This window comes from Athene noctua, chromosome 5 (genome assembly GCF_965140245.1).
Source record: "Athene noctua chromosome 5, bAthNoc1.hap1.1, whole genome shotgun sequence".
Taxonomy (NCBI): domain Eukaryota; kingdom Metazoa; phylum Chordata; class Aves; order Strigiformes; family Strigidae; genus Athene; species Athene noctua.
This window is the reverse complement of record NC_134041.1, coordinates 7,748,633-7,774,412: the sequence shown is the minus strand read 5'-3', so window position 1 is coordinate 7,774,412 and position 25,780 is coordinate 7,748,633. Positions and strand designations below refer to the sequence as shown.

General features: G+C 41.9%; 1 protein-coding gene across 1 annotated transcript in view; it reads left to right on the top strand.

The window, feature by feature from the left end:
• Positions 1 to 20,344, top strand: part of RNF11 (ring finger protein 11) — a 35,053-nt gene extending 14,709 nt beyond the window's left edge. Inside the window, exons 2-3 of the mRNA XM_074906242.1 lie at positions 17,112 to 17,281; positions 17,877 to 20,344. Coding sequence (XP_074762343.1) covers positions 17,112 to 17,281; positions 17,877 to 18,048 — 342 coding nt within the window. The 3' untranslated portion in view covers positions 18,049 to 20,344. The remainder of the gene's footprint in view (positions 1 to 17,111; positions 17,282 to 17,876) is intronic.
• The last annotated feature ends 5,436 nt before the right edge of the window (positions 20,345 to 25,780 follow it).

Sequence of the window (25,780 nt, the reverse complement as noted above, 5' to 3'; positions counted from 1 at the left end):
TTTTAAAGCTTTTGTTTTGTTAGTGTCTTAAACTTCCAGGTGGACATGACAGCGTCTGCAGACATTTATAACAGCCTCAACAAAATGAGTCTCAGATTGAATGTTGTCTTCCATATTTTTGAGTTAAATATGACAAGGATTATTGCTAGTTGTTACACTGCATCATAGATTATATTAATTTGGATAACAGCCCTGTTTTGTGCAGTGTTGGAGATTGCATATTATTAACAAGTGTGTGAATTGGACTGTTCTCTGGTGTCTGTGAACAAGGGGATATATGGATAGTTATGCATATGCTCAGTGAAGTTATTTTCTGCAGATAATGTATGATTTTTTGCAAGATGCTAGTCAAGCTTTGCCCTTACTACTCCTACTGGGAGCCTCTTTTGATCAACCAAGAACTAAGGCTCAAAAAGCTTTTTCACAATTCTAGATTATTTATGGTAAACTTGCACCTGTTCTTGTACTGAACAGATCTTTAGCTTTTTTCTGACGTTTACTCTCCTGATTTATTTAGAGATCAGTCCTTTCTGAAGTCCCTTTCAGCCTTTGTTTTTCTAGGCTAATGCTTCTATTTTTATTTTGTTTGTTAGTGGATATGATATTCAGGCAACTTGGTTTTCCAGAAAAATAAAATCTGTTTCATCCATGTCAGTGAAACTAAAACAAAAATAAAAGGAAGGAAGAAAGAAAAAAAAGATTAAAGCAGGACATATTTTAAGTGATTGAGGAATTATTGACTGACTGTTCATCATCTTGCAGTGAATTTTGTTGTGGTAGCTGACAGTGGAAGTCATAGACAAGATTTACTTTTAAATGTGCAGAACATGTAGCTTGGAAGTCCAAGGGGCAAGCACCTTCTTATGTGCTGCTAGCCATTATCCCCTCTCATTAGGGTAAACCATACCACAACATGCTGAAAACCTCACCAGGAATGCAGCGTTACATGAGGTGATACAAAAAAATCAGGACCAGACCTGTAAGAGATTTTAAGGGTAATCTTTGTACAAAGCTTCAGTGGGGCAAAGAAATTTTCTTCAACCTGCTCTTCCAGTCTGAAATTGCTCCGTAGGGTACTTGCTGTATGGCTTTCAGCAGACTTCATTTGATGAACATCAGACTCATTTTTACCAAAGTTCATGGAGAAAGCCATACCCAGCTGTTTTCTGCCCCCAAGGAAGTATCTAGAGCTGCCCACCTCCCAGAATGATTGGTTTATTTCTGCTTTTACTGTCTGACTCAAAATAAAAAATGAAAGAACAAAAAATTGTTTGCTGCAGTAATTTCTATTTGTGTCTTTACTGCAGTGGAGATCTGCCTATAGAAAAGGAGGTATCCCAAATAAAGACAGGAATTCAGACTTACTTTGTTATCTTGCCTACGTGGTTCAGAGATTACTCAGCAAATCTTTTAGTGTCACCAGAAAAGCGCCTTCCTTGACTTCACTTAACTGCAGCGATGTGTAAGGAGACAGAGTTTAGTCCTGTAGGCCCTTGGACGAGCAGCACTAAATGCCATCTGCTTCCCGATCTACTCTTTTGCACCCACTGCCTCTGAGATGCATGAGAGGTGTCCTTTCGGGGACTGTACATGAGCTAAAAGGTCTAGAAAGATAAATAAAGTATCTCCATAGTAATATTTCTGCTTATGGAGTTAAAATCTGAGTAAGAAGCTCATTTTTCTCTTTTCTTGTTTTAAAGAATCTGATAGATTAAGGATCTAGAGAACAAGTTTTATGAGGAGCAGCTGAGAGAACTGGGGTTGTTTAGCCTGAAGAAAAGGAAGCTCCAGGGAGACTTAACCACTCTCTGCAACTACCTGCAAGGAGGTTGTAGCGAGGTGGGTGTTGGTCTTTTCTCCCAAGTAACAAGTGGTAAGATAAGAGGAAACTGCTTCAAGTTGCACCAAGGGAGGTTTAGATATTAGCATACTGGATATTAGGAAAAACTTCTTTACTGAAAGGGTTGTTAAGCTTTGGAACTGGCTGCCCAGGGAAGTGGTGGAGTCACCATCCGTGGAGGTATTTAAGAGATGTGTAGATGTGGCACTTGGGGACACCGTTTAGTGGCCAGTTTGGCAGTTCTAGGTTAACTGTTGGACTCAATATAAAAGTTTTTTCCAACCTAAATGATTTTATGATTCTAGCTATTACAGTTACCTCTGTAGTTACACCCTAATGACTCCCAAGGTATCAAGGCATATTCTAGACTAAATGTCATAAATTAAACTTAAAAAAACTCCCAAGGTTTTCCTGATGGCTGTTTTGCTGTGGCTGTGTGTATTTTTTTGGCACTATAACATACCAAATACCTCCAGATTTACTGTCTCAAAGCTCAGTGTTACTCCATTCCAGTGTTTTATGGTGACTGCAGTTTGTGTGTGTATAAACTAGCAAAACTTACTTTTGTGATTGTGCGGGTTGTAGCAGGACACGGTTATTCCACCATGAACATCTGTGCAGGAGAATACAATAAGTAGAAGTATTTATATCTTCATAAAGCCTGAAAGAGTGTTGGTAGTATAACGGTAATGACATGAGGCTTTCATTTGTGACTCTGAGGGGCACTGAAAGTAGCACATACCTACGGTAGAGTTACGCTTCGGTGCATGAGCATTTTCCTTGTACCCATGTGTCTAAATCAGAGTGTTTGACAGTTACAGGTAATGTTCTTGGGAAATTAGTGCTTTTGAGTTTGTGCAGATAATCTTTGTATTTCCATGTGATCTTCTCCAGCCCTAAACCTGCATCCTGTCTATCACTGGATTAGGTGTTCAGGGATTCTGGTGTACTTTACACAGTGTGAAAGAAATCCCTCATTGCGTATGGATGAGCTAAGGCTGGAGATCTCCAGACTTTGCAGCTGCTCTCGAACGGGTGTGTCGGGGTGAAATGGGGCTTTGTCTTCCAACCAGTCAGTCCATATTTGGAAAAATGACCTCTCTGTTTTCATGTCCCTCCTCTCAAACAGTTTTCTGTTCTGTGATTTTTGTGGCAGCCTGAGCCTTAATTCAGGCAAGTACTTAAGTAGGTGCTCAAGTGCCACGTCCCTGGTAGTTTGAAATCCTTACAAAGTGTGCTGCTGGGGTAGTAGTGGGGACATTTGTAGACCATACTATCTGATACTTGCAGTCACCAGGATGAATCCATTGTGGAAACCTCAAATTTTCCTTCAGAAAGCCAATTTCAGTGTAAACAAAGTTCTCAGCACCTTCTTTGAGAGAGGATGTGAGGAGGGGAGTGGCCTGACAAGACAGAGGTTTTTCTTCATCCCATCAGGGCTGAACAAGGTGAGTCAGGAGCTGCGGTGGCTGCAGAGGATGGGCCGGGCGCTGTGCTCCCTGTCCTTCCCCCTTTGCCCTGGCAGAGCCCTGGACCTGCTTCTGTTCCCCCTTCAAACCACCTACTCTGAAAACACCTGTACTGAAACGAACACAAGTATTTTTGGTGTAAAACCAGCACAGTCAAGATCCAAAGAAGAGTGTTGAAAAAACCAAAACCAAACCAAACAAAATCTCAAAAAACATAGACTGCAAATGCTGAAATGCTGATTGGACAGGTGGTTGCTTATACAGTTAGTGATGGACATCGTACCTTATTAATCTGTGAAGCTGAATGTTTGCAGCTTGTCCTGGTTGTACCAGCTACTGGCAGTATGTTTCATACAGTGCAGTAAAATAAACGTGTGTTTTCTGGTGACAGATTAAAGAAGTGACCAGATGCTCGTTGAACTGTCTCTATGTTAAAACTTCAAGTAGGAAAAAATCGTTCTGGAAATACTTCGCTTGTATAACCAACTCCTGAGAGAGCTATTTATGATTTTTCTACCTGTTCTTGGCACAGGCTTTTTTTCTGTTAGAAGAGGTTTGACAGTTGCATGAGATCACACTTGGATTTGTGCCCTGTGAGCTTAAAAACGCAGAGTCACTGCTTGCGAGGACAAGACTTTGCTGGAAAAAAATAGAAACGTTGCCCTTGTGTTCACTTGCTAATATTGCATCAATAAGTGGAACTTCGTCAAGCTTTAGTGTGCCTTAATATTCACAGGGTTGTTCCTTTCTTTTAGATAGAGCACTGCTTTAAAACACTCAGCAAACCAACAGATTTGTAATAGTTGTTTAAAGCCTGAGACATTTCTTTAAGATTAATAAATGACTGACTGAGATGAGCTGATAGCCTGAATCGGTGCCTCTAGCTGTTTACGGCTGCTGCTCATTGAGTTGAAATAATTGATGTTATTATCAAATGATGCTAAAGAAGTAGCCAAATTGGAGTTTTTCACTGAAATGAGAGATGGCAGAGAGTGTCAGCCTGGGAGAGGTGACCGTGTCCCCATGCTGCAGCACCCCGAGCTGAGCTGAAGTCCCTTGTGTACAGCCCAGCAGTTCAGGGTGATGTCAGTGCCCCCTGTTTCAAACCCCATTTCCAGCTTCAAAATGTGGAAGAAATCACAGAAATCCCCCCATTGGCTGCCCAGGGTCTGGGGGAAAGGAGGAGCCGTTGGCTGGGTGAACGGCAGGGATGTCCTCGCCAAGTCAGCATGCCATGGCCAGGGACACCCGGGATGGCTGCACGCACAGACTCATAGTGTGTTTGAGGTCCCCTAATGTATGGCAGGTGTATGTGAGGTTTCATCTGTCTGTGGTTTTCTAGCAGACTAATGTAGAAACATGCTTAAAAAAAACGTTGTGGTTAAGCTGTTGCAAAATGCAGCATTGATTATATCCTTTAATTGGCCTCAGGGACCTCCTGGCTGCCTCTGCATAGTCCAGTCCCCTGCTGTATTGCCTAGGCTGAAGCTTCAGGTCACATACCTGGATCTTAGAGGCGTCCACTCTGTGTTAGAAATTCAGATGCCATTAAGAAAATGAAAAGGCCTTTGGATCTGAGCGTACCATCAAACTGCCAAGGTGTGGCAGCTTCCTGCTTGAGCAAGCATTTGTAATTGAGGATGGCTTTGTTAAAACGGCAATTAAAATACTTCAAACTAAGTACAAAGTTATCATCAACTGAAGTATAACACAGATTTCCTGAGTTTTGAAACAAACCCTGCTGTCACGGGCTGCTTTGCTGACATGGTCTCAAAGCAGGTGCCCCATGCCAGCAGTCCCTCTGCTTCAGGTTTTCTTGCTCTGTGGTTACGCAGACCCAGCTCATTACCGGCACCATCTGCTTGTTGAAGCCCTTCTGCAATAGGACATGGACTGTTACCACTTCTCTCTCCCAAGTCAACTATCGTTAGTAGAACAATCTGTTTTCTCTCCTTTCTCTGTGGTTTGGCAGAGGTTTGCACTGTCTGAGTCCTGTTTGCTGTAACGCCTGATGGAAAATGCTTCACCAGACCTCTGCTTGGCTTACCTCCTGGGGGGAGCCCATTGCTAGCCCACCTTCCTGGGCTAGCACAGCTTGGCTGTGGTGCTCTACCTCATCAGCCACTCCTTACCTGCTCCCTGGTCAAGGGGAAGGTACGTGTCAAGGTTTGTAGAAGCCCTCTCCTATGTTGCATCTTCTCTGTGTTTTGGTTGGGTAACAGGCTGTATCTCTATAAAAAACCCCTACTACGTCCTCTTTCAGACCTCTTTTTTGGTGCCTGCTTACAACTGGGTGGCTACAGAAAAGTATTTTGTGTCATCGAGTAGGATAGTACTTTGGGGTAGATGATCTGAGATAGCTGCTGTTGATCTGCCTGTTTGTTTTTGTTATCTGTGTTACCCCTTATCTGGAGCTAAATTGACACCTCCCAGAAGACTGTACACAGGGGCTGATGTCCTCATTCCAACTGGGGCTGGCTGTCTCTATTTAAGTCCTGGTTTAGGAACTTGATGTATGAGAATTTGCATTCAATACGATGGTTTTGGATGTGTGTTGAAGCTTCCTTTAGTCAAGGCTGTTAAATTGGGTTCTGGATAGCCCTTTTTGCCCAAGGAGGATGCCTGCCGTGTCATTGAATGATAACACCAAGATGACACCATATGCTGAGCCTAGAGATGAGATAATTCGTGTCAGTTGATTTCACTGATCCTTTTATATCCCACTCTATACTTTTTCTAAAATTCATTCCTAGTTCTGCATAATATTTCTCTGCTATATGTTATTATATTCTTATTAGTTCAAACTATCATGTTTATATATATATACACACACATCTGTTTACACACAGAAGTACAGCCTGTGTTTATACTTAAGCAGTCCTTCCCTGAAGGATTGCTTGTGTCTTCAGCTTATATGCATTTTTATGTTTATTCCCTGTTTTGGCCCTTTGTCCTCAGCCTTTCCTCTTGACTAATTAGAGCTGATTTCTGTAATTTTGCTACCTTGTTCTTGAAGTACTCAGAAGGGCTATTTTGTTCTTAGAATTGCCTTCAAGCTGACCTAATTCTTGTCAAAAGATACATTTTAGCACTCTTGCTATTTTTCAAGTGTTTGGAGTGAGGAATTCACAATTGGCTTAGGGCCCTGACAGGGGCAGTCCTCCATTTTCCTCTTGGCTGCCTGTTCCCAATTCTTTCAGTGGCTGTAGTGATCGCACAGTTGATGGTAATGGCTTGTTTGCTTTTCATGAGGTGAAGAGTCAGTGGGATCGGCGTCCTTGCAGCCAGTGCCTAGAGCCTGTGTAAGGGCAGTGGCAGGACCTGGGTTCAGAGGCAGTGCTGTTTTACACCAGATGGAGTCAGCTGCACCCTAATCCCCAAATTCCCTGAAATGGCACCAGGAGCTGAGCTGGTGGGTGTGCTTAGCTGGGCTGTGCTGAGTCTGTGGGTCAGTAGGCAGTTCAGGGCATAACACGCACTGTTCCGGCTCTTCGTGTGTTACGTTGCCTGCCTGAAGTCACGTATATGCTTACACTGTTCATTGGGTGTCTGCCTGTCCGGTAATCCATATCAAGTCCATCACGTAAGGGACTTGCATGGACTTGTCTGAGCGATGCAATGCTTTGGAGGTTATAGGATGGTAGATTTGAGCCAAGCTCGTGTCTCAGGAAGCAGAAGCAGGTGTGTGAGCTTCAGCTTTTTTGTCTGCTGTACCCTGAGGTGAGTCAGAGCCTCTGAGTGGTTTGGGTGGGTGTGCATGGGGGGACGGTGTCTGGGACAAATCACATGGGATGAGTTGTGAGCAAGTCTGGGTGCTGCACTGCATATGGGACCTGGCATAGCAAGAGGCCAGGCTGCCTGCAGACTTTAGGTGTTACCCAGGATGATCAACACTAGCATTTTTAGCCGTTAGCCCTTTGATTTACACTGCAAACAAGTTGCATTGATTGATGCTTACCCTTTCCAGAAAGTAAATACATATCTGAAGGAAGTGTGAATGATTCTCCTATTTCTGTGTGGACTGTTAGCATTCTGTCAGCTTTTCCATTGTAGCTCCAGTGCTTCCCCTGTCTCTCATGCTTGAATGCAGCCTCCAAAAAACATGTTAACTGGATTCATTTGTTTGGGATGTTCTTTATTTTTGCTTCCTGCTAGCCAGCAGTTCCACAGCAGTAAGTGAATGGGACACAGTAGGTTCACTCTGTACCTTTCAGTAGATGAGACAGTCTGAGAGATCTACTTGCCTTCAGTCTCTTCTGCCGCAGGATCATTTTCTTCTTCCTAAAACTTCAGGGTTTTATATGTTATTAAATCTGCTCCTCATTTCTCCAGCAACCATCTTGCTTAAACCATAAGGGCTGTGTTTAACATAGCCATAGCACTGTAATAACTGTCTGTGCTTGCCAGGCCTAAGAAAGGCTTTCTGCAAAGATAACCACTTGGCATACGTAGGAGAGAACATGTACCAATAACGCAGATGTTGTGGTTTCCTTACGGGGTAGGATGATCCACGTACATGTGCTGTTCTTCTACCAGCAGCTGCAGAAATGACTGCTGGCCCCTTCTGCTAGATTTTTTTTTTCTTTCTTTACCCAGCTGCTTTGCTTTGTAGTCCTCAGGGTGTACAAGTCTTAGGAGGCTGCATTTTGTGCCTGAGTACCCTTAATTTAATGTTTAGGGGGAACTGTTCTTTCCTGGCTTTGTTCACTGCAGCAACTTGACAGAAAAGCATGAATTTTTGTAAATTGTTTATGGATCTTTTCCCTCCTTGTATAAAAAACACTATTAAAATAAACATGCTAGGAGCTGTAATAAGAGGACTTTGTTATCTCAGAAGTTGTGGCCTCATGCTGTAAGTGGAGCTGTTTGTGGGGTTGTCTGGAGGGATGGAGTCAGTTCTCTGATGAACAATTTGATGGTCTGGGATGTGTTGGTGTGTGTGTGTGTTACCCACTTTCCTGAAGAAATTCACACCCTGATGTTTGATGGGGTCACTGGAGAAAGGAACAAGGACAGGTAAAACTGACACGAGGCTGGTGAACAAGAATTCAGTTGGTGGAACTGTATGCAAGGATATGGCCCTTGAGTCAGAGGAACCTGCTGTGCAGCCTGGAAATGTAAAAACTGTCTGGTTGTGTCAGGAGATTGTGCTTCCAGGGATTAATTACTGCTTTTTAATTACTGCTTTTCCCCTACAACTCCTCCTTGGTAATCTTTTGTATTTAGGTTTGCATTGATGGTTAATCAAGTTTCAGAGCAGGTGACTCTACAGAGCAGCAGGTGATTTCTGTCTGCCAAGTAGGGCTGGGTTTGCACGGGCCAAGCTGAAAAGGGCACCACCAACTCTTTATCTTGGGAGTAGGTAGCCTTTTTGCTTTTGTGTGACAGAACAGGTAAAAAAGCTTGAAAACAAAGTCCCTTTCTCTAATAGCCCTTGTCACTGTCTAGGAAAGCAGCAGGCAGGATGCATCTAGTTTGTACCTCCTCTCTCTCTCTGCCCCAGCCCTATTTTCGGTAGCAAAGCTGAGCTGAGGGGACAGGTGATATTTTAAGAGCCGGCAGCCAGAACTCTCTTTCCTGGTTGCTTATCTTTTCCATGTATCTTCAGGTACATTTGTTTCTCTGTAACTCTAATGGAATAATTGTGAAAAGTGCAAAGGACAATTTTACAGTTTTAGCAAAAGCTTAAATGAGGCTATGTCATCACTGCAGAACCATCCTGGCTTTCACCAAATTAACACCTCCCTCTGAAATGATACGTGACACAAACCAGGTGCTGCTGCTTAATTGGTGTTAGAAGGTGGAGAAACACTGTGCAGATTCTGCAGGTTCCTCTTCTCTGTTGCAGACTGTTTTCTTAGTCTGTTGTTTTATTAGTTATTGACTGTATCTACAATGCCTAATTCCTGCAAGGCCAGAATTGGTACTCATCTTCCCTTGAGAGCGCCCTGGTGGGAAGCGTGAAGGAACCTGGGTCCATCGTGGGGGCCCTTGCTGGGTTTTCGAGCATTGCTCTTTTACTGGCTGTGGACCAGTAAGGTGCTAGTGCACATGTTTATTTCTGCATGAGAATTTTCTATTTAATATTTAAATGATAATTGTGATACTCATAAAACTAAAGTAAAAACTGAGATGTAAAATTTTGTATGTTGTGAGTTTGGGTTTTTTGTCCTTTAGTGCTGTCAAATTTATCAAGGACTATATCGAAGAAAATTTTGTTTAAAATGGCCATGAACAGTTAAAGTTAGCACCCTTCAGCAAGCAGTGGTGGTAGAACAATCCCTTAATAAATCTTAAAAATTAAGTATATATTTATTAGCCTTAAAGTTCCAGATGAATCAAGTATACATTCACAATGTATATTGTGTGATTAGTCTCCCTGGGGAGGAATGTGGGAGTCCTGAGAAATGCTAGGACTTGGAACCCTTTTTTAGAGGTGAGTGTATATTTAGTAGAGTGGTGCAGTAATTCTGTTTTGAAACATACTATTATTTGTGGGGAGACAACTACTTGGATCTTAACACTTCTCACATAAATGCAGGTGTTAATTTAATGTTTAATCTCTTTTCTGACTATATTAGAATGGAATGGTTTGGGTTGGAAAGGACCTTAAAGATCATCTAGTTCCAACCCCCTGCCCTGGGCAGGGACACCTTCCACTAGCCCAGGTTGCCCAAAGCCCCGTCCAACCTGGCCTTGAACCCTTCCAGGGAGGGGGCAGCCACAGCTGCTCTGGGCAGCCTGTGCCAGTGTCTCACCACCCTCACAGGAAAGAATTTCTTCCTTTTATCTAATCTAAATCTCAAAACTGTCACCCCTCATCCTATCCCTACCCTACCCCCTGATCAAGAGTCCCTCCCCATCTTTCCTGTAGCACCCCTTAAGTACTGAAGGCTGCTGTGAGGTCTCCCCTGGAGCCTTCTCTTCTCCAGGCTGAACCCCCCCAACTCTCTCAGCCTGTCCTCACAGGGGGGTGCTCCAGCCCCCTGAGCATCTTTGTGGCCTTTTCTGGACCCACTCGAGCAGGTCCGTGTCCTTCTGCTGTTGGTGCCCCCAGAGCTGGACCCAGCACTGCAGGGGGGTCTCATGAGAGCGGAGCAGAGGGGGAGAATCCCCCCCCTCGCCCTGCTGCCCACACTGCTCTGGGTGCAGCCCAGCACACGGTTGGCTTTCTGGGCTGTGAGTGCACATTGCTGGCTCACAGTCAGTTTTCCATCCACTAATACCCCCAAGTCCCTCTCCTCAGGGCTGCTCTCAACACACTGTTATATCCAATATTACTGTTAAGTGAACAGGGTCTGCTAGACAAACTCATGCTTTAGATTCCAACTTGTGCCAGAATGGCTCCTCTTGTGCACGCATGTATGTCTGATCTGGTTGTCTGTCCCAGGTGTCCCCTGCAAATGGGAGAGGTGAGATGTGGGGATTTTTCTTTCAAAAGAATTTTTCAGGGTAAGTGTTCAGCTATTGCAGCTATTTGTGCTGACTGGCTACCTGGAAGCAGGAATATAAAAGATTGGGTAACGATTTCATTACAGGATGTTTTATAGCAACTGGTATTCAGCTTTATAAATGAACTGTTCTCTTCTGTATGGCAGAAAAAGGTTTTTATAGTTGGCAGGCTGCTCGTAATATTCTAAGGATTATTAAAGTAAGCTGTAGTTGTCGTATAATGCACATTATAGCAGCGAGTGGTTTTACATTAATGTGTCTTGGGGGAGGGTATTATTTCAGAATGTACATTCACATACTGATGGAGTTGGAGTCTTTTCACCCAGATCAGAATTGCATTCACAGAAAAGGCCCCTGAACCATCATCTCAGTGAGTTCCTTATGAGTAATAAAGTAGCAAGAAGAGAAAACTTCATAAAATTCAGCAGGGATTTTGAAAAAAAAAATCCCCCAAAACCCATGATTTTTTTTCTCACCTCCTGACTTTACGTCTATAAACTGAAGTTGTGGTTGTCTAGATCAGTTATTTAGGCTTCCTGCTAAGCATCTCACCTTAGAGGTGAGAAAACTGAGAAGCAGCAAGGCTGGAAGATTTGCTTAGTGACAGTGAGCTTTGCAATAGGCAGTGATGTTTGAGGGCTGTTAGAGCTGCGGAAAGGCCAGGCCACTTGTCAGGTCAGTGTTTGAGGGCTGGTGACCAGCAAAGTGCATGTAGCCCTGATACAGCTGTATGCGAACCACTGCAGCTGCTTCCACAGACAACACGTTTCAAGAAAGACATTTGCATATTGAAGGGATTTCAAAGAAGAGCTGTGGGAATGGCTGGGGAAATTCGAATTGAACTGTTGTATTTGCATTAGTTAATTAGGCAGCAACCGCAAGCAGCATAAGCACTATACCTACTGGTATATAAAAAAAAATGGAAAAAAATACTTAGGATCAACACAGCTAGGAAGACGTTTGACTCCTTTGTCAGACTGAATTAACAGATACGCTGTTGATCAGGTCTTAAAAATGCAAATAAAAATCCCAGGGTGAGACACACTGAGAGCATTGGATTAGATGAGGAAGAAAATTTAGAGATGGAAACCAAGCAAAGCAGTCAGTAGTGGAAAGTCGGGGGCTGTAGACAGGATCCCAGGGACAGCAGTGAAGCTTTAACCTCTGGAACTATTAGCTGCTGTGAATTATTCAGCTCACCTTTGACCTTCCTGAAAGGATAATTTGTGCATGTTGGTGCAATTATTAGAAACAACAACCAACCAAACAAAAGCCCTGATAACACTGCTGATATGTGGTGTAGAGGGATCTTAAAATAATCTTTATCCAGGGATTAAGAGTTTCTGATCTACCACTGACCTGTTTTTGGAGTATTACAAATTCATTGGACTTGCAAAAACAAGATGAAAATGCTGTAAAACAAGAGAAAAGCAGATTTACAGCAGCATGAGTAACCAAGGTAAGTTGCACTGATGAGAACTTCAAACTAAAAATCGTGCTTGATGAAACCTTCTTTTTCTAGGTGAGAACCCAAACTGTGCTTGGGAATCTGCATGCAGAAACACAGTGTCTGGGCCTTTTAAGCCATGTGTGAAAACGCTTATTTTCATTAGAAGTGAAAAATGCAGACCTCGAGATGCCCTCTGTGATTCCCCCCCCCAGGAGGAGGAGCCAGGGTGAGATGGAGGCACAAACCCTGCTGTAGTCCTTGAGTCTAAATTAACGCTGTTATTTAAGGGCTGAATAAACCTTAGGAACAAATGATTTCTGTGCACAGAAAGCCAGGGAGACTTGTGCTGACACCACCTACTTTATGAACAAGAAAGAAGTTGTGTATCTCCAGGACTGCAGCCATCTGAGATGTTTCATCATTACTGAATTCGTATGGGGGAAAAAATAATTGATTAAAGCAAATTAAGTGCCAGAAAGTGATTTTTATTTCATTGCTATATGCTAGTAGGTGGTTTTGATTATTTGTTTTGGCCTTTTTAAGATTATTTTTTTGCGTGGAGGAATAGAAGTTAACATGAAATTTCATCTTAGTTTGAAATGCCTGACATCTTTATTGAATGATAAATAACATGGACTTTGGCTAGAAGTTCCGTATTTCGTAATTTTGTCTGCACAAACATTTTCCCTGGTAGATAAGGGAAAAGTGAGACACCAGAGTAATAAATTCATGCTTGTTTTTGGAATAAAATAATAATTACTGGGGTAATACAATCTTTTTTAAAATATATATACATGTCAGGGGGCCTCTAGCAACGAGTAGAAGTTAAGTCTTGAATCCTCACGTTGTCACCTTTGAATATCTGCACTGGAGTGAGTGGGACCTTGCCTTAACGTGAGTTGATAAAAGTAGCCATTATAAACTGTGAAAGATTTGCAAAGGGGTGATAAACCCTCGCAGGCAGGGCTGCCCTCTGTCCTTACAGGCGTCTTGAAATTATTGTCGGATGAGCTTAACTTCTGAAAACGCTTCAGGCATTTGGTAGTGGAGAAACGAGAGGATGCAGCTGCCAGCGTGGTGGTGGTGCGGTGGCTCGGGTGTGCGGTGGCTCGGGTGTGCGGTGGCCGGGCTGCCGGGGGCTGAAGAAGCCCAGCTCGACTCAGGGGTGGTGGGCAGGGTCTAGTTGAGGGAGTGCTTTGTGCAGTCTACTCCATCTCTTACTTTGACCCCTCTGGGGTTACTGAAGGTCACTTCAGTGAACTGAGTCAGAGAAATCTGGGCTCTTATACTCTTATGAATAAATAGTTTAAAATATTTTTAGAATCATAGAGGTATAAACACACCTTTTTATCTGTGGGAGGGGAGCGGGCTGGTTTGGAAAGGTTGGTGTGTACCCTGTAATTTGACTCTCTGCAATGTGTGTGGCTGTCTTCATCCATTTTACTGGTGTGTTTGTATCCAGCGGACTGCTAGCTCAGTTTGGGCAGGCTTTTAATAGTAATCAGGAGGCAAGATTGAAGTGCCCCCCAGACAGCGTGCTAAGGAAGTGCACTGGATCGTGGGTATTGAGGGGGTCACTCTTTTATTTACAGTAGGACGATTTATGCAGCTTTCACAACAGCTTGGCAGCCACACCAACCCCAGCGTTTTATATTTACAAGCATTAAGACCATGTCATGGTGAAAGACAGCACCATTTTCACCCGGAGTTACTCATCTGACAGGAGATTCTTGTCTAGTATGTGAAATTGTAGAAGCCCACAGCTGGCAACTATAAATTCCGGCCTTAATTGGTTATGTCAGACACGTAGTGCAGGGTGGTGGCTCTGCGGGGAGGGAACCTGAGACAGGATGCCAAAAGGAGGAGTGTTTCCACACAGCGCTGGTGGCTGGGAAAGCATTTGTGTATTTGGCATGGGAAGGGGGCCCAGGGGGCCCATCTGGAACCTCTTCCTCAGGTCTCTGTGGGGGAGACGACACCCATGGGAGAGGGGTACCATGGTAATGCAGAAATGGGTTCCCCAAAGTACACGGCCCCGCGGTGGTCGCTCGCAGCAAGCGCCTGTAAGAGTCTGGGAGAGGGGAATGAGGTTTCATTCTTGTTTGGTCTATTACAGGCTTACAAGTTGTGTTAACTTATTGTCCAAGACTTAACCGAAGCAGTCAGCGGTTGGATAGGGTGACTGATTTCTCATTTCAGAGTTGTCCAAATGTGGTAATTTTAACTCGGAACAGATTCTTCCTTAACTGTAGTTTCCTTTTGCTGTGTAATTTCTGCTGAGATGATCAGTTTGCTGTTCTGCCGTAGGCATTCACTATCAGTTGTCACTGCTACTTTCAGACATTTTCAGAGTTTCTTGGATCTTTTCTCCTCCTCCTGTTTTTGCCTTTCCCTTGTATTTCTGCATTATCACTTGCAGTCATCGTTTTGCCAAGGGGAACTGTATTAAATAAGTAGCCTCCCCTGCTTTTGCCCTTATTAGCACCAACCTGTCCTTTTTTTCTAAGACGGGAAGGAGGATGCATCTCCAAGCTAAGTGTTCTGTGTACGTACACCTTTGTAACAAAGGAGTTAGCAGTAATGTCTTCTGCTATTGATTTAAATAGAGCAGAGCCTTGGGGGGAAAAAAAAAGTGACTGATAGTTTGTGGTGTTAAGTTCTTGAAACATAAAACCAGGACCAGGCCCTGTCTCAAGCTGATCTGTTCAGTGTAGACATTCGGCAACATTTGGGAGGGGAAAAACTGCTTCATTTTGCTGGCAGCAAAGGTTGCAGAGCCACTTCAGGAATGTTGTTATATCTGACAGGTCATCCCGAGCTTCAGCTAGTGCTTTTCCCTATCCAAATGGTGATTAGAGAATAGGTAATTTAAACCATTAGAAGATGGCTGATCTAGAGGAAATCTGTGAATCTGAGGTAATGGCCTCAAATTGCACCAGGGAAGGCTTAGACTGGAAAGAAACGCTTCCTAGTATCTAGAACGGGTTGTTATACATTGGAATGGGCTGCCCAGGGAGGTGGTGGAGTCCCCATCCCTGGAGGGGTTTAAGAGTAGAGTCCACGTAACGCTTAGGGATACAGTGTAGTTGGGAACTGTCAGTGCTAGGTAAATGGTTGGACTGGTTGATCTTTTCCAACCTAGACGATTCTGTAATTCTGTGAAATACAGTTTAGAGTAGTCAGGAAATTAATCAAATATACAGAACTACTGGCATTTTGTGAACCTTCTCATAGTTCCTCTGAGTTCTGCTAGGAAATCAGAGGGGGAAATCCTAGTGTAGCTTAATTAAGAGAAGACTGTGACTTTTACCCCACAGCTGAATTGCAAGTGGTAGGCACTGTGTTAAAATTGCCAGGCAGACTTGTATTTTTAATTAGCATTTCTTGTAAGCAAGGACTTCTGCTGCTGGGCATCCCCAACACCAGCTGGCAAGAGGGTGGTGCTCCTCGGGCTGCCTTTTGGCCTTCCTGGACTACTGTCTGTCTTTTCACTGCTGGGAAGTGCAGCAAGTGGAAAGAAGAATTGCTTTATTGGGCTTTACAAGCGGAGTATTACGTGCGTTAAACCCCGTATCTGGACGTTGCCAGGTGTCAGCTGAACGCTGCACTAGGCCATCGCTGGAGCGGGCCAAAAGGCAGCGAGGAAACGGAACACGCTGTGTACCTGAGCTGCCCACGGCGCTCCACGCTCTGCAAGGACACACACGCTTTGGCAGGTGGTCGCTCTGTCACGGAGAGCGAAAGCCCCCATCTTTTCTCCATGGGAGCTCGGTCGGAGGCGCTGGGCGCCCAGCTGCACACACTCCTGCAGGCTGCCTGCTTGGCAGCAGCGGTCTCTGAAACGTCAACTTTGGCATTTTCAAACAGCTGAATCGATGCTGTTGTGTCTCTGATGCACAAAGTTTATTTTCAGAACACATCTATAAGTTGAATTTTTTTCTGCTGTTTAAGGAGCACTTTTAAAATAGGCCTATTGCAAGAAACCATCTCCCTATTAACAGCAGACTTATGGCTACTGGCCAATACTGTCTTAATACTATCTCCTGTTCAAAATTGGTATTTACATGCAATAAAGTGCTTTAAAAGCAAGTAAAATAAGTACATGGTAATATAAATGTTAGTGAAAATATCTGCTAATTTTTGTTAATATTCAATAGAATCTTCTGAGGATGTGGCAGAGGAACAACTGCATAATACATGTTGCCTATTTTTTGTTTGGGAAATATATACTTAAACATACAGCAGCTGAAGTCCAGTTTGGGACAACTTGTAAAATCATATTGATGTATGAGAACAAATGTAAAGCTTGGATTACTTTAAGGTATTCTTTTCATTGTCTGGTCATGTTTTTTTAAACACACAAGAACTAAATCTACAGTTCTGGATGGGAGTTTGTGTGGCCCAGAACAGTTCATGTTAATGTTAGTTATTACCGAACCAATAAAACCTTCCTCTCTAAAACTCTTAAGATGAGGACAGTGCCTATTCTTTGCAAATAATTCTTTATATATGTTAAAAATCTACTTTTTGTTGCAAATATAGGGGTTCTTCCTCAGCCATTGCATTGTTCAGTTTTGTATTTTAGCAGTTCACCAGGTGCCTGTAAGGTTTATTTGCTGTCATACGGAGTTTCTTCTACGTATATTTCATGTATGAACAATTCCTGAGGATAAAAAGCTTTTGCAGAGAACAACCACAAACAGCTCCTTGCTCAAGATACTGGCCTCAATTCTTTATCCCATTCTCAATATAATTATAGCCCCAAAATTGCAAATTAGGAGTGGGAGATCACGCAAACATTGTAGGACTAAGAGGAAGAGTTTAAACACATTGCCTACTGTGTTATGAAATGCTAGGAAAGCCTCTGTGGGTTTTTTTAACTGAAATATCTTAATTTTAGGAGCAAGTCCCTGTTCCTGTTTATCACCCGACTCCTAGCCAGACTCGGCTAGCAACACAGCTGACGGAAGAGGAACAAATCAGAATAGCGCAGAGGATAGGCCTTATTCAGCATCTACCTAAAGGAGTCTATGACCCTGGAAGAGACGGCTCCGAGAAGAAGATCAGAGAGTAAGTTACAGAAACCGAACTGAACGGATGTGGCTGTCGCATTGGTTTATGATATTGCCCTGGGAAAACCTGATCTTGTCCTCCTGTCTTTGCTCTGTTTTCAGGGACTGTAATTTAATGTAGCTTTCTGAAAAACATAGCCATGCAGAAGGCTCTTTGCCTTATCTTTACTTGTTCTCCTTGTTACAGGTGAAACTTAACTTTCCTGACCCATGTGATTCATGCCCTTAAAGGTTTTTTCCTCTTTATCCTCTTTTCATGGGGAAATAAGCTCATATTACTTCTTCACCCTTATGGCTGCCTTTTACCTTTTCTAATTTTATGCATTCTGCTGAGCTGCCTCTGCCATGCCTACAGAAGGCTTCTTGCCCTCACTAACATTGGAGCATGTGCCCATGGTTACAAAGGAGATGCCAAAACCCCTGAGTGCTTGGTGGAGCCAGCACTGACAAGAGCTAGGAAATCCTCACAGTATCTAAAAGTACTAAGTTTGTTTGACTCAAACATATCCAGGTGTAGATGCTACACTGCTTTTCATTTCCAGTGTGGTAACAGCAGATTAAATATTTTTATCTTTTTTTTTCCCCACCACCAGATGTGTCATTTGTATGATGGACTTTGTTTATGGGGACCCTATCCGATTTCTGCCGTGCATGCACATTTACCACCTGGACTGTATAGATGACTGGTTGATGAGATCCTTTACCTGTCCATCCTGCATGGAGCCAGTGGATGCAGCACTGCTTTCATCATATGAGACTAACTGAGCCAGGGTTTCTCCACTGAACCTTCGAGGAGACCATCCACTTTAATGGGTTTGATCCTTTTGTCATTCAGCCCAAAGAGCCAGGAATTAGGAATTAAGATCGTGCACAAAGTATACATTTCCTAATAAATAAATAAAAAATATTCCTGAATGGCTGCAAATATTGGAAAAAAACATAGTATTTTAGAGACTATAGAAAAGTAGGTTGTTATTTTTAATGTAAAGCCTTGACCCACCATTGTCTTTTAATGTTTGTTCTTACACCCATATATAGGAATTGTGTAAAGTGTTACAGCAACTGTAAATGTTTAAACTGCGTGTATCCAATTTTATTAGCAGCAAGATAAGAGTATTTTTTTCCTAAATAAAGTAACCAGTTTTGTTCTGATTCTTTTCACAAGTCCTGGCATTTGGGTCAAGGCTTTATTGAAATCTACATTTTATAACACTGGCACAAAGAAATAGTTTTAAGCTTGTTTGCACAGTTCTTTTTCTTTTTTTTTTTTTTTTTTTTCCATTGGAGATGGAATTCATTGCCTTAGGTCTTTTTAATAGTGTATTGTTATTGTTGGGCTGGCTCTATGCTTGAAAACCAGTTTATTTATAACCTGTTAAAAGTGCTATATTTTGTTTGCAGTTAGGAATATACAGACTTCAAAGTGATCTCCTAGCTTGTAAGCAAACTGAGATGCATTATCCCTTTTCTACAAGTGATGCGGAATATGAAGATATGAAACAAGTCCTGCAGTGAAATTATGGTTTCATGTTTTTTATAACTTGCTTCGGTTTTGATGAAACAACAGTCCTTACACTTTACTATGTCACCTTTAACTCCATCAGGTTAAAAGTGGGCCAGACGGACAATAAATAGTTAAGCTGCCATGACTGAAAAAAAATATTTGGAACTAATGTAGCGTTAGTGTTGATCACTTATTCTACTCTTTTCTCCCTGAAAATGGTTGTCTTGGATCATAGCAAATGGATATTGCATCTCTCATTCTTGTAGTTTTTAGGTTATCAGAAGTTAAGAATAAACATACTGTATCTCAGTCTCCTGTATTAAATGTATCTGTTGAGCCCTGCTGGTTGACACATCAGTCCACCAAACAGATATGAAATCGGATATGAGAAAAATATATTTTGTTCTGCATGTAAATTCAAAGTTTATATAAACACAGACTGTCATACTAGCAGTTGAGGGGGAAAACAGTACTGCTATAGCCAGAATGACACAGCTAGCCAATTTCTGTAGCAAACAGTATGTGCTTGTTAGGAGATGGTCTAGCAAAGATGTGGCTGTGAAGACCTTTTATCCACTTAGTATGTTTTTCTCCCCCCTCCATGTACTGCGACTTTTTCAACACAATGCTGATGATACATTGAGAAGTCCTGGTCTTGCAGAATGAGATGCAATCTCAAGTCAACCACAACACATCAAGGAATGTTCTTGATTGATTGTTTTTCATATATAGTTTGAGTACTTGATACAACAGGTTGTGTTTAAAGACCCACATATTTTGAAGACTTAGGGTACTTACAGTATAGAAGAATTGTGCATGTTATGGATAATATTTGAAGGGTTGGTCAGCGAAATGTAGAATCACCATGTTGATTTATTTATTATTGCTGCAACCGACAGCAACCTCCTCTCTTGGAGAAGAACTCCCAGTAGCAGTCAAAAGGAACCGAAAGCAGTCTGCAGTTCTAGATTCACTCAAATGGCTACACATTTATCTGGACACAGTTTTTTGCTGAATTCATACATACCTAATTACATGGATCAAAATCTGGGAAGAGATACCTGAAGTTGTGCAATATCATTGTTCCTTTTCATCATTCCATGTGTGTTCTTTTGTGTCCTCCTTTTTTGTCTTGTTTGTTTTGGGGATTTGGTTTATCCTTTTTTTTTTTTTTGGTAAAACAATGTCCACATTAAGTATTAATTTCTTGTTATAACTGGCAAATGAACAATTTCAAAAAACAGCATTGTCATGTTGGTATTAGTCTTTATTTATTACAAGACTTATTAAGAAACATCTGAAAGAAATATGAAGTGACCGATTACTGAGCTGAATGCTTTTCTAGGCACTTTGTACAGCTGAACTTTTAACACTGATTGATATACTTACTGGGCTAAGGGAAAAAATTACTTTTATTAAAATACTTGTTAAATAGCAAAAATGTGGGAAGGGCTAAAATTAGAGTTGAATACACAGAAACATGCCAAAAAGTTAAAATTTTAGCTTAAAGACGAATGTGTAAATATAACAAATAAATCAAATGATTTTTTTCAAGTTTTTAGGTGCAATGCTGTTCTGGATGATTTCTAATTCAAAAAAATAATTGATCTGACTTCAATGCAAAACAACGTGTAACCTGAATTTTAGCAAGAGTTGTGAAACCAGATCTGTGTCTTAATTCTACCATCTGTAAGATGAAGAGAATATTTGCCTCCTGTCTCAGAGGTGTCTAATAAATTACTTACACTTCAAACATATTAGACAGTCCATTTACAGCACAGCTGTTTCCTAACCTGAGTCTGCTGCAGCTCTTGCTCACTGGGACCTGTTCACCCCTAGCCCTTGTTTCATAGTAAAATGCCTGCAAAGCAATTTTTGAAGAAAAAAAATAATTCTTACAGCTACTCTAAGTAACCAAGTTTGTAAGTGCATCAACAGTCATCAAAACATGTTGCGTTAAAGCATTTTGTAAGGACTACACAGGATGATGCAAACATTCAGTGCAACAACGCTCTTTGTACTGTAGAACTGTAACTGGCAAAACAACCCCGGCACAGACCCAGAAATAGCTCATCAAGCTCAATCCTCTGCAGTTTCAGGCAGCAGCACGAGTGAGGGTGAGTGTGAAAGTCCCCACACTTCATCAGTGCCAGACGCTGCTGCCTCTCCTAGCCACTGCCATCCCATGAAAAGACTGAGAGTTGCCCCAGAAGTGCCACAGAAAGAGAGCAGGTAGGGACCAAGGGCATGACTGACATCCAAGATGCCTGTACAGCAGGGAAATTGTTTGGTTACAGCTGCAGATTATAGTAGAAAATGGCTTTTGTCTCATACAGCAGAAGAAAGATTTCCCACAAATCTTAGGTAAAAGAGATGCAATAACAAGTAACGAAAATACTCGATTTTATAAAGATGCTTATGCTTAAAATTCTTGCATGCGAGTGGAATTACCGCTTCAATCATTTTACATCTAAGGATGATAATCCTTATTACTTGTTGCCAGTTCATTATGTAAATCCAGGAGAGAATCAGAAAATTTGTATGTAAACAAAAAAAAAAAGCCCACAGAATTTCTTTGTGAGGACCTAGTGTTCTAGAAGAGCCCTAACCACATAAGGTTTTTAAAAGGTCCTACTGTCTTGCAGCTTCCCAGGGCTGAAAGCAATTACGCGTTTGGAAGGCTGACAGTCCTCTCTTTGCAGGGGCAGAAGCGTACGTTTCTAGGCTAAGGGATTATGAAATACCTGAACTTACTTAAGTTGCCACAGTTTCAAGACTTCGACATTTCCTGTCCTTGTGCAATCGTGGTAAGGATGAAAATTCTTCTGAGTCAGACTGACAGTTAAATAAATAACAAGATGGCTGAAACCAAACATACAAGGCCTCTCATCAGTTAAATCCTGGATTAAAATGGATTTAGAAACAAAGTGGATGCTAGTTGATTACAAATACAGTTTATTACAGACACCACATTTTTATTAAAAATGTACATACTAGTTGATAACCTATAAAAAACAGGAATAAAATCTGTCCAGAAGAACCGTTCTTGACTTAATACCCAAGAATAAAAATTAGCTTCAAGGATTAAGTTGTCATCTTATATAGCATTTAATTTTGAAGAATATAATTTATGCTAACCGTCCTTTGCAGATTATCTTACATTTAAACCTGTTCTGGGGTAAGAGTTAGGGGCTTTGGAATTTTTGGTGTGAAATGCAAAGTTAATGCCTTTTGATAAAAAGAACAGTCTAAACACACTCTGCAAAAGCATCTTTTTGATTTAAGCAGAAGAAGTAACTATTTGCATGCCAGCAACTGATTTATTAGAATATCAGCTCTGCACTGACACTTAGCTAAGTAAAAGCTGCAGAGAGTAATCTGTAATGGAAAAAAAACCTTGTGAAAATGCCTGTACGTGTTTCTAACAGTGCACAGGTATGTACTTAAGAGGGGACCAACCATACTACAAATAAAGAAAAAGCCCCCAAACCACCTCTGTTCTCCAGTTGGAAAAAAAGTAGCAACAACTTTATAAACCTATTCTTTGCAGCACCAACCCCTAGCAAATACTTGTCTTTATTTTAAATAAGGCATTTCAACAACTGCACGCAACAGTAGATGTTCAATTCACTGCACATACTACGTGTGCCCTGGCTGTCCACAACAGGCCCTGCTTTTGCTCACTACAGTCACTTTTGCCAGGGTTCTCACTGCAGACAGACCGACAAGCTGCCTTTTTAGTCTCTTTTTTTCTTGCCCTCTCCCACATTAGTGGTAGCTGCCTGTCTAATCAAGAATTCACACTGAGCAGATTGAGACAGACAAGGTAGAAATTCAAGGAGAACAAGATTACTCACTCCAAAACTGTTTCTCTGAGCAGGACGGTGCCATCCAACGCACTGTCCCACTGAGGCAGAGCTCTGCTATTCCAGAGTAAAAACTGATGCCCTTGACCTCTCCAGCCTAAAACTGCTTTTTGGTGAGGTTACCTCATTGAAGGGCTCTGGCTACATTGCCTGTTTGGGCATTTCTTGTAGAAGGCTATGTACTGCACACTCTCTTTCCTTTATGATCCCATAGCAAACCATTACTAAGGGCCCTTAACCTCCCTCCATTTTCCTCAGCCATAATCTGAAAATGTGTCAAAGTTGGGTTTTTTTTTTAAAAGTTGTTTTGTTTTGTTTTGTTTTTTTTTTAAAGTGCTGAATTTAATAGTTCAAACAATTCTGATAACTTTTCAAAAAGCTTTGGCTACAGATCCTGCTAACGGGTGTCAGTATACATACATAGGCTTTTTGTGTATATCTATATATACTTTTTAATATATATGCGTGTGTGTGACAGATCACACACTTTAAATAAACATGTAGCAAAGGCACTATGCATGAGATTCCTGCAGTTCCTGTGAAATACCAAGAATTATTTGCATCACCAATGAGCCCAGCATCACAGAACAGAAACCTGACCCAGGTATCCACGAGCTGTAAGAATGAAAGCCAAAGCAAATTTTTCACAATGAGAGCAATCAGCCACTGGAATAATCTCCCTGGGGATGTGGTGGATCCCCCAGCTTTTAAGGTTCAGGGGGACAGCATGCTGGGCCATCCTGTCTACACTGTGTTTTTGTCAAAGGTTGGGTCAGATGATCCTTGAGGTCCCTTCCAACCTGGTATTCTATAGTTCTATGACTGAAATACCAGAAGTGCAAGTGGCCCTGCTGGTTGCTTCTAAAAACACTTTGCAGCTGCCCAACGGAGGCTGCGTAACCTTGGTAGTGATGACAGCAGTACTGTGTACTGTACCCAGATGAAGATGACATTGAACATGATCTATATACTGTACCTTCTAAACGACATTGCTTCACCTCCCTAGAATGATTTACTGAACGCTGCTAACTGTAAGAGTTACTATTCTGCATCTTCGGGTAGTAGGAGTAGAGGCAGCCTTCGGGCATTTCACGCTGCCACCTTTGCCAAAACACCAGGAAAATCACCACATTCACAAATAAACCACCAGCTCACCCTAGAACTACGCTATCAACACCAAGCACAGCCCCTGTGGCTCCAGCACTGCAGACAAACATCCTACACAGCTCCTGCACCAAGGAAGTCCTTTCCTACCTCCACAGAATAAAAGGAACACCAAGAGATGAAAACTGTCCAGAATTCTGCAGCTTCTACTTCTCTTTCTCACCACATTGCTACATTGCTTTTCAGCCACAGACCTGAAACTGTTGCACAATACTTAGACTAACATGAAATAAACTTTTTTTTTTCCCCTTTTTTGAATTGAATCAGCCCATAACGAGAGTGTGTGTGTGTGGGGTGTGTGTGTGTGTGCAACTGCTCTGTTTTGTATTCTTTCTGTAAAATAGTCAAGGAGAGATAAAGCAAGTAGAATTCAATGCAATGCATAATTCTAAATAAACATTCTGCCTATGTTTAGCCAGCAATGAAAGTAAGTAGGTCCAGAGATGTAAAAAACCCTGAAAATAATGGAACACAGCCCAGTCCTACAAAAACATTGTTGAATTTGGAGCAAACACCGTGAAGAACTTTACCACAGTGAAATGCAGATATTTATTAGCTCTGTTGCTCTTCATAAATCTTGGAGACGGGGATTGACTGAGCATGCTTTTGAAATAAGGTATTTGTATTTATATAATTTTTAGAAACACCTGTAGCAAACCTAGATAACATCTTTAAAAAAATATTTTGTGATGACAAATCATTCAGTTAAAATACCTGCATTTCACGCTTTGCATATAATCTATCACAAAAAGCTATCTGCAGAACATAACGAGAAAAGAAGCGAGCTCATTTCTAGTCTGTTCAGGTTTTCCAATCTCATTCATCAGTGACGTTTCCAACCAGTAACCATTTTCCTGTACAGCAGTAAACAACATGACTCACCTCTTTATCTTCTCCTCTTCCTCCCAGAGGGGGGAACTGTGTGGAATGCATTGTTTTGGTCATTTCATACACATTTGCTTTGCCGCTGTGTTTTTGTGCATGAGAAGGCAAAGAAACGCATCTCACAGGTAGAACTGGAGGCCAAGAATCTTGTTTTTAAACTCTTGGCCAAGAGTGGCTTTTGCAGTCTGGGACTGACCTCTGGGAAAGCCTTGTTTCACACAGAGGGGCGTTACTTGATGCTTCTCTTGGGCCAGAGGCACGCAAGCTGTCACAGCTATCATTCCCATGAGCTTTTAGTAGTCTTGGACCCAGACCACAGATAAACTAAAAATACTAAGGCACTCAACTTCATATAGAATTTAATGCCAAAACCAGTGTGAAATGGGAGCAAATGTTTGATATGATCCCATTCTATACTGCTGTATTTTCTAATAGGCAAAGTTTCCTAAGCCAAGTTTTGAATGCTGTATCACTGCAGTGTAAACAACCTGAGGCGAGGCACTGTCAGGATGGGGCAGTCTTTACACCAGCCACAACAGAGCACGTTAATTGTAGATGGTAACAGAACTGCGTATCAGTAATAAATCAAAGCACGTTCCTATGCTACTGGTTTAGTTGAGCAATCATAAGTGGGTGTCTCCAAATAATAGTAGCTGTATTATGTTTGTGACTTCATCAAAATCTTTTGATCATCAGGAAAACCTGTGACTAGGTTCAGCTTCAGCCCATTGTTCTTCCCCCACCAGGTTATCTCACCTGGTGTTATTTATAGGAGCTAGGTGTTGAGGTAATTACACCTCCTTAGACCTCAGTATAAGCTGCTGGCTTTTCAGCCCATATCCTCCCTGCAGTTTAATGAGAGACCACACATACAGGGATTCCCCATATCAGATCTAACGATAAAAGTGATGCTTATTTTACTGTTTTTCCCTTCCTGGCCACTACCACTTTCAGATGACACAGTGATATCACATGGGGCACCATGGCAATTGCTGAAGACATTCAGAAAACTGAGCATGAATTTCTACCCCTCCTCAGCTACTGACAGGAAACCACTTATCACTGCTACTAAAAAAAA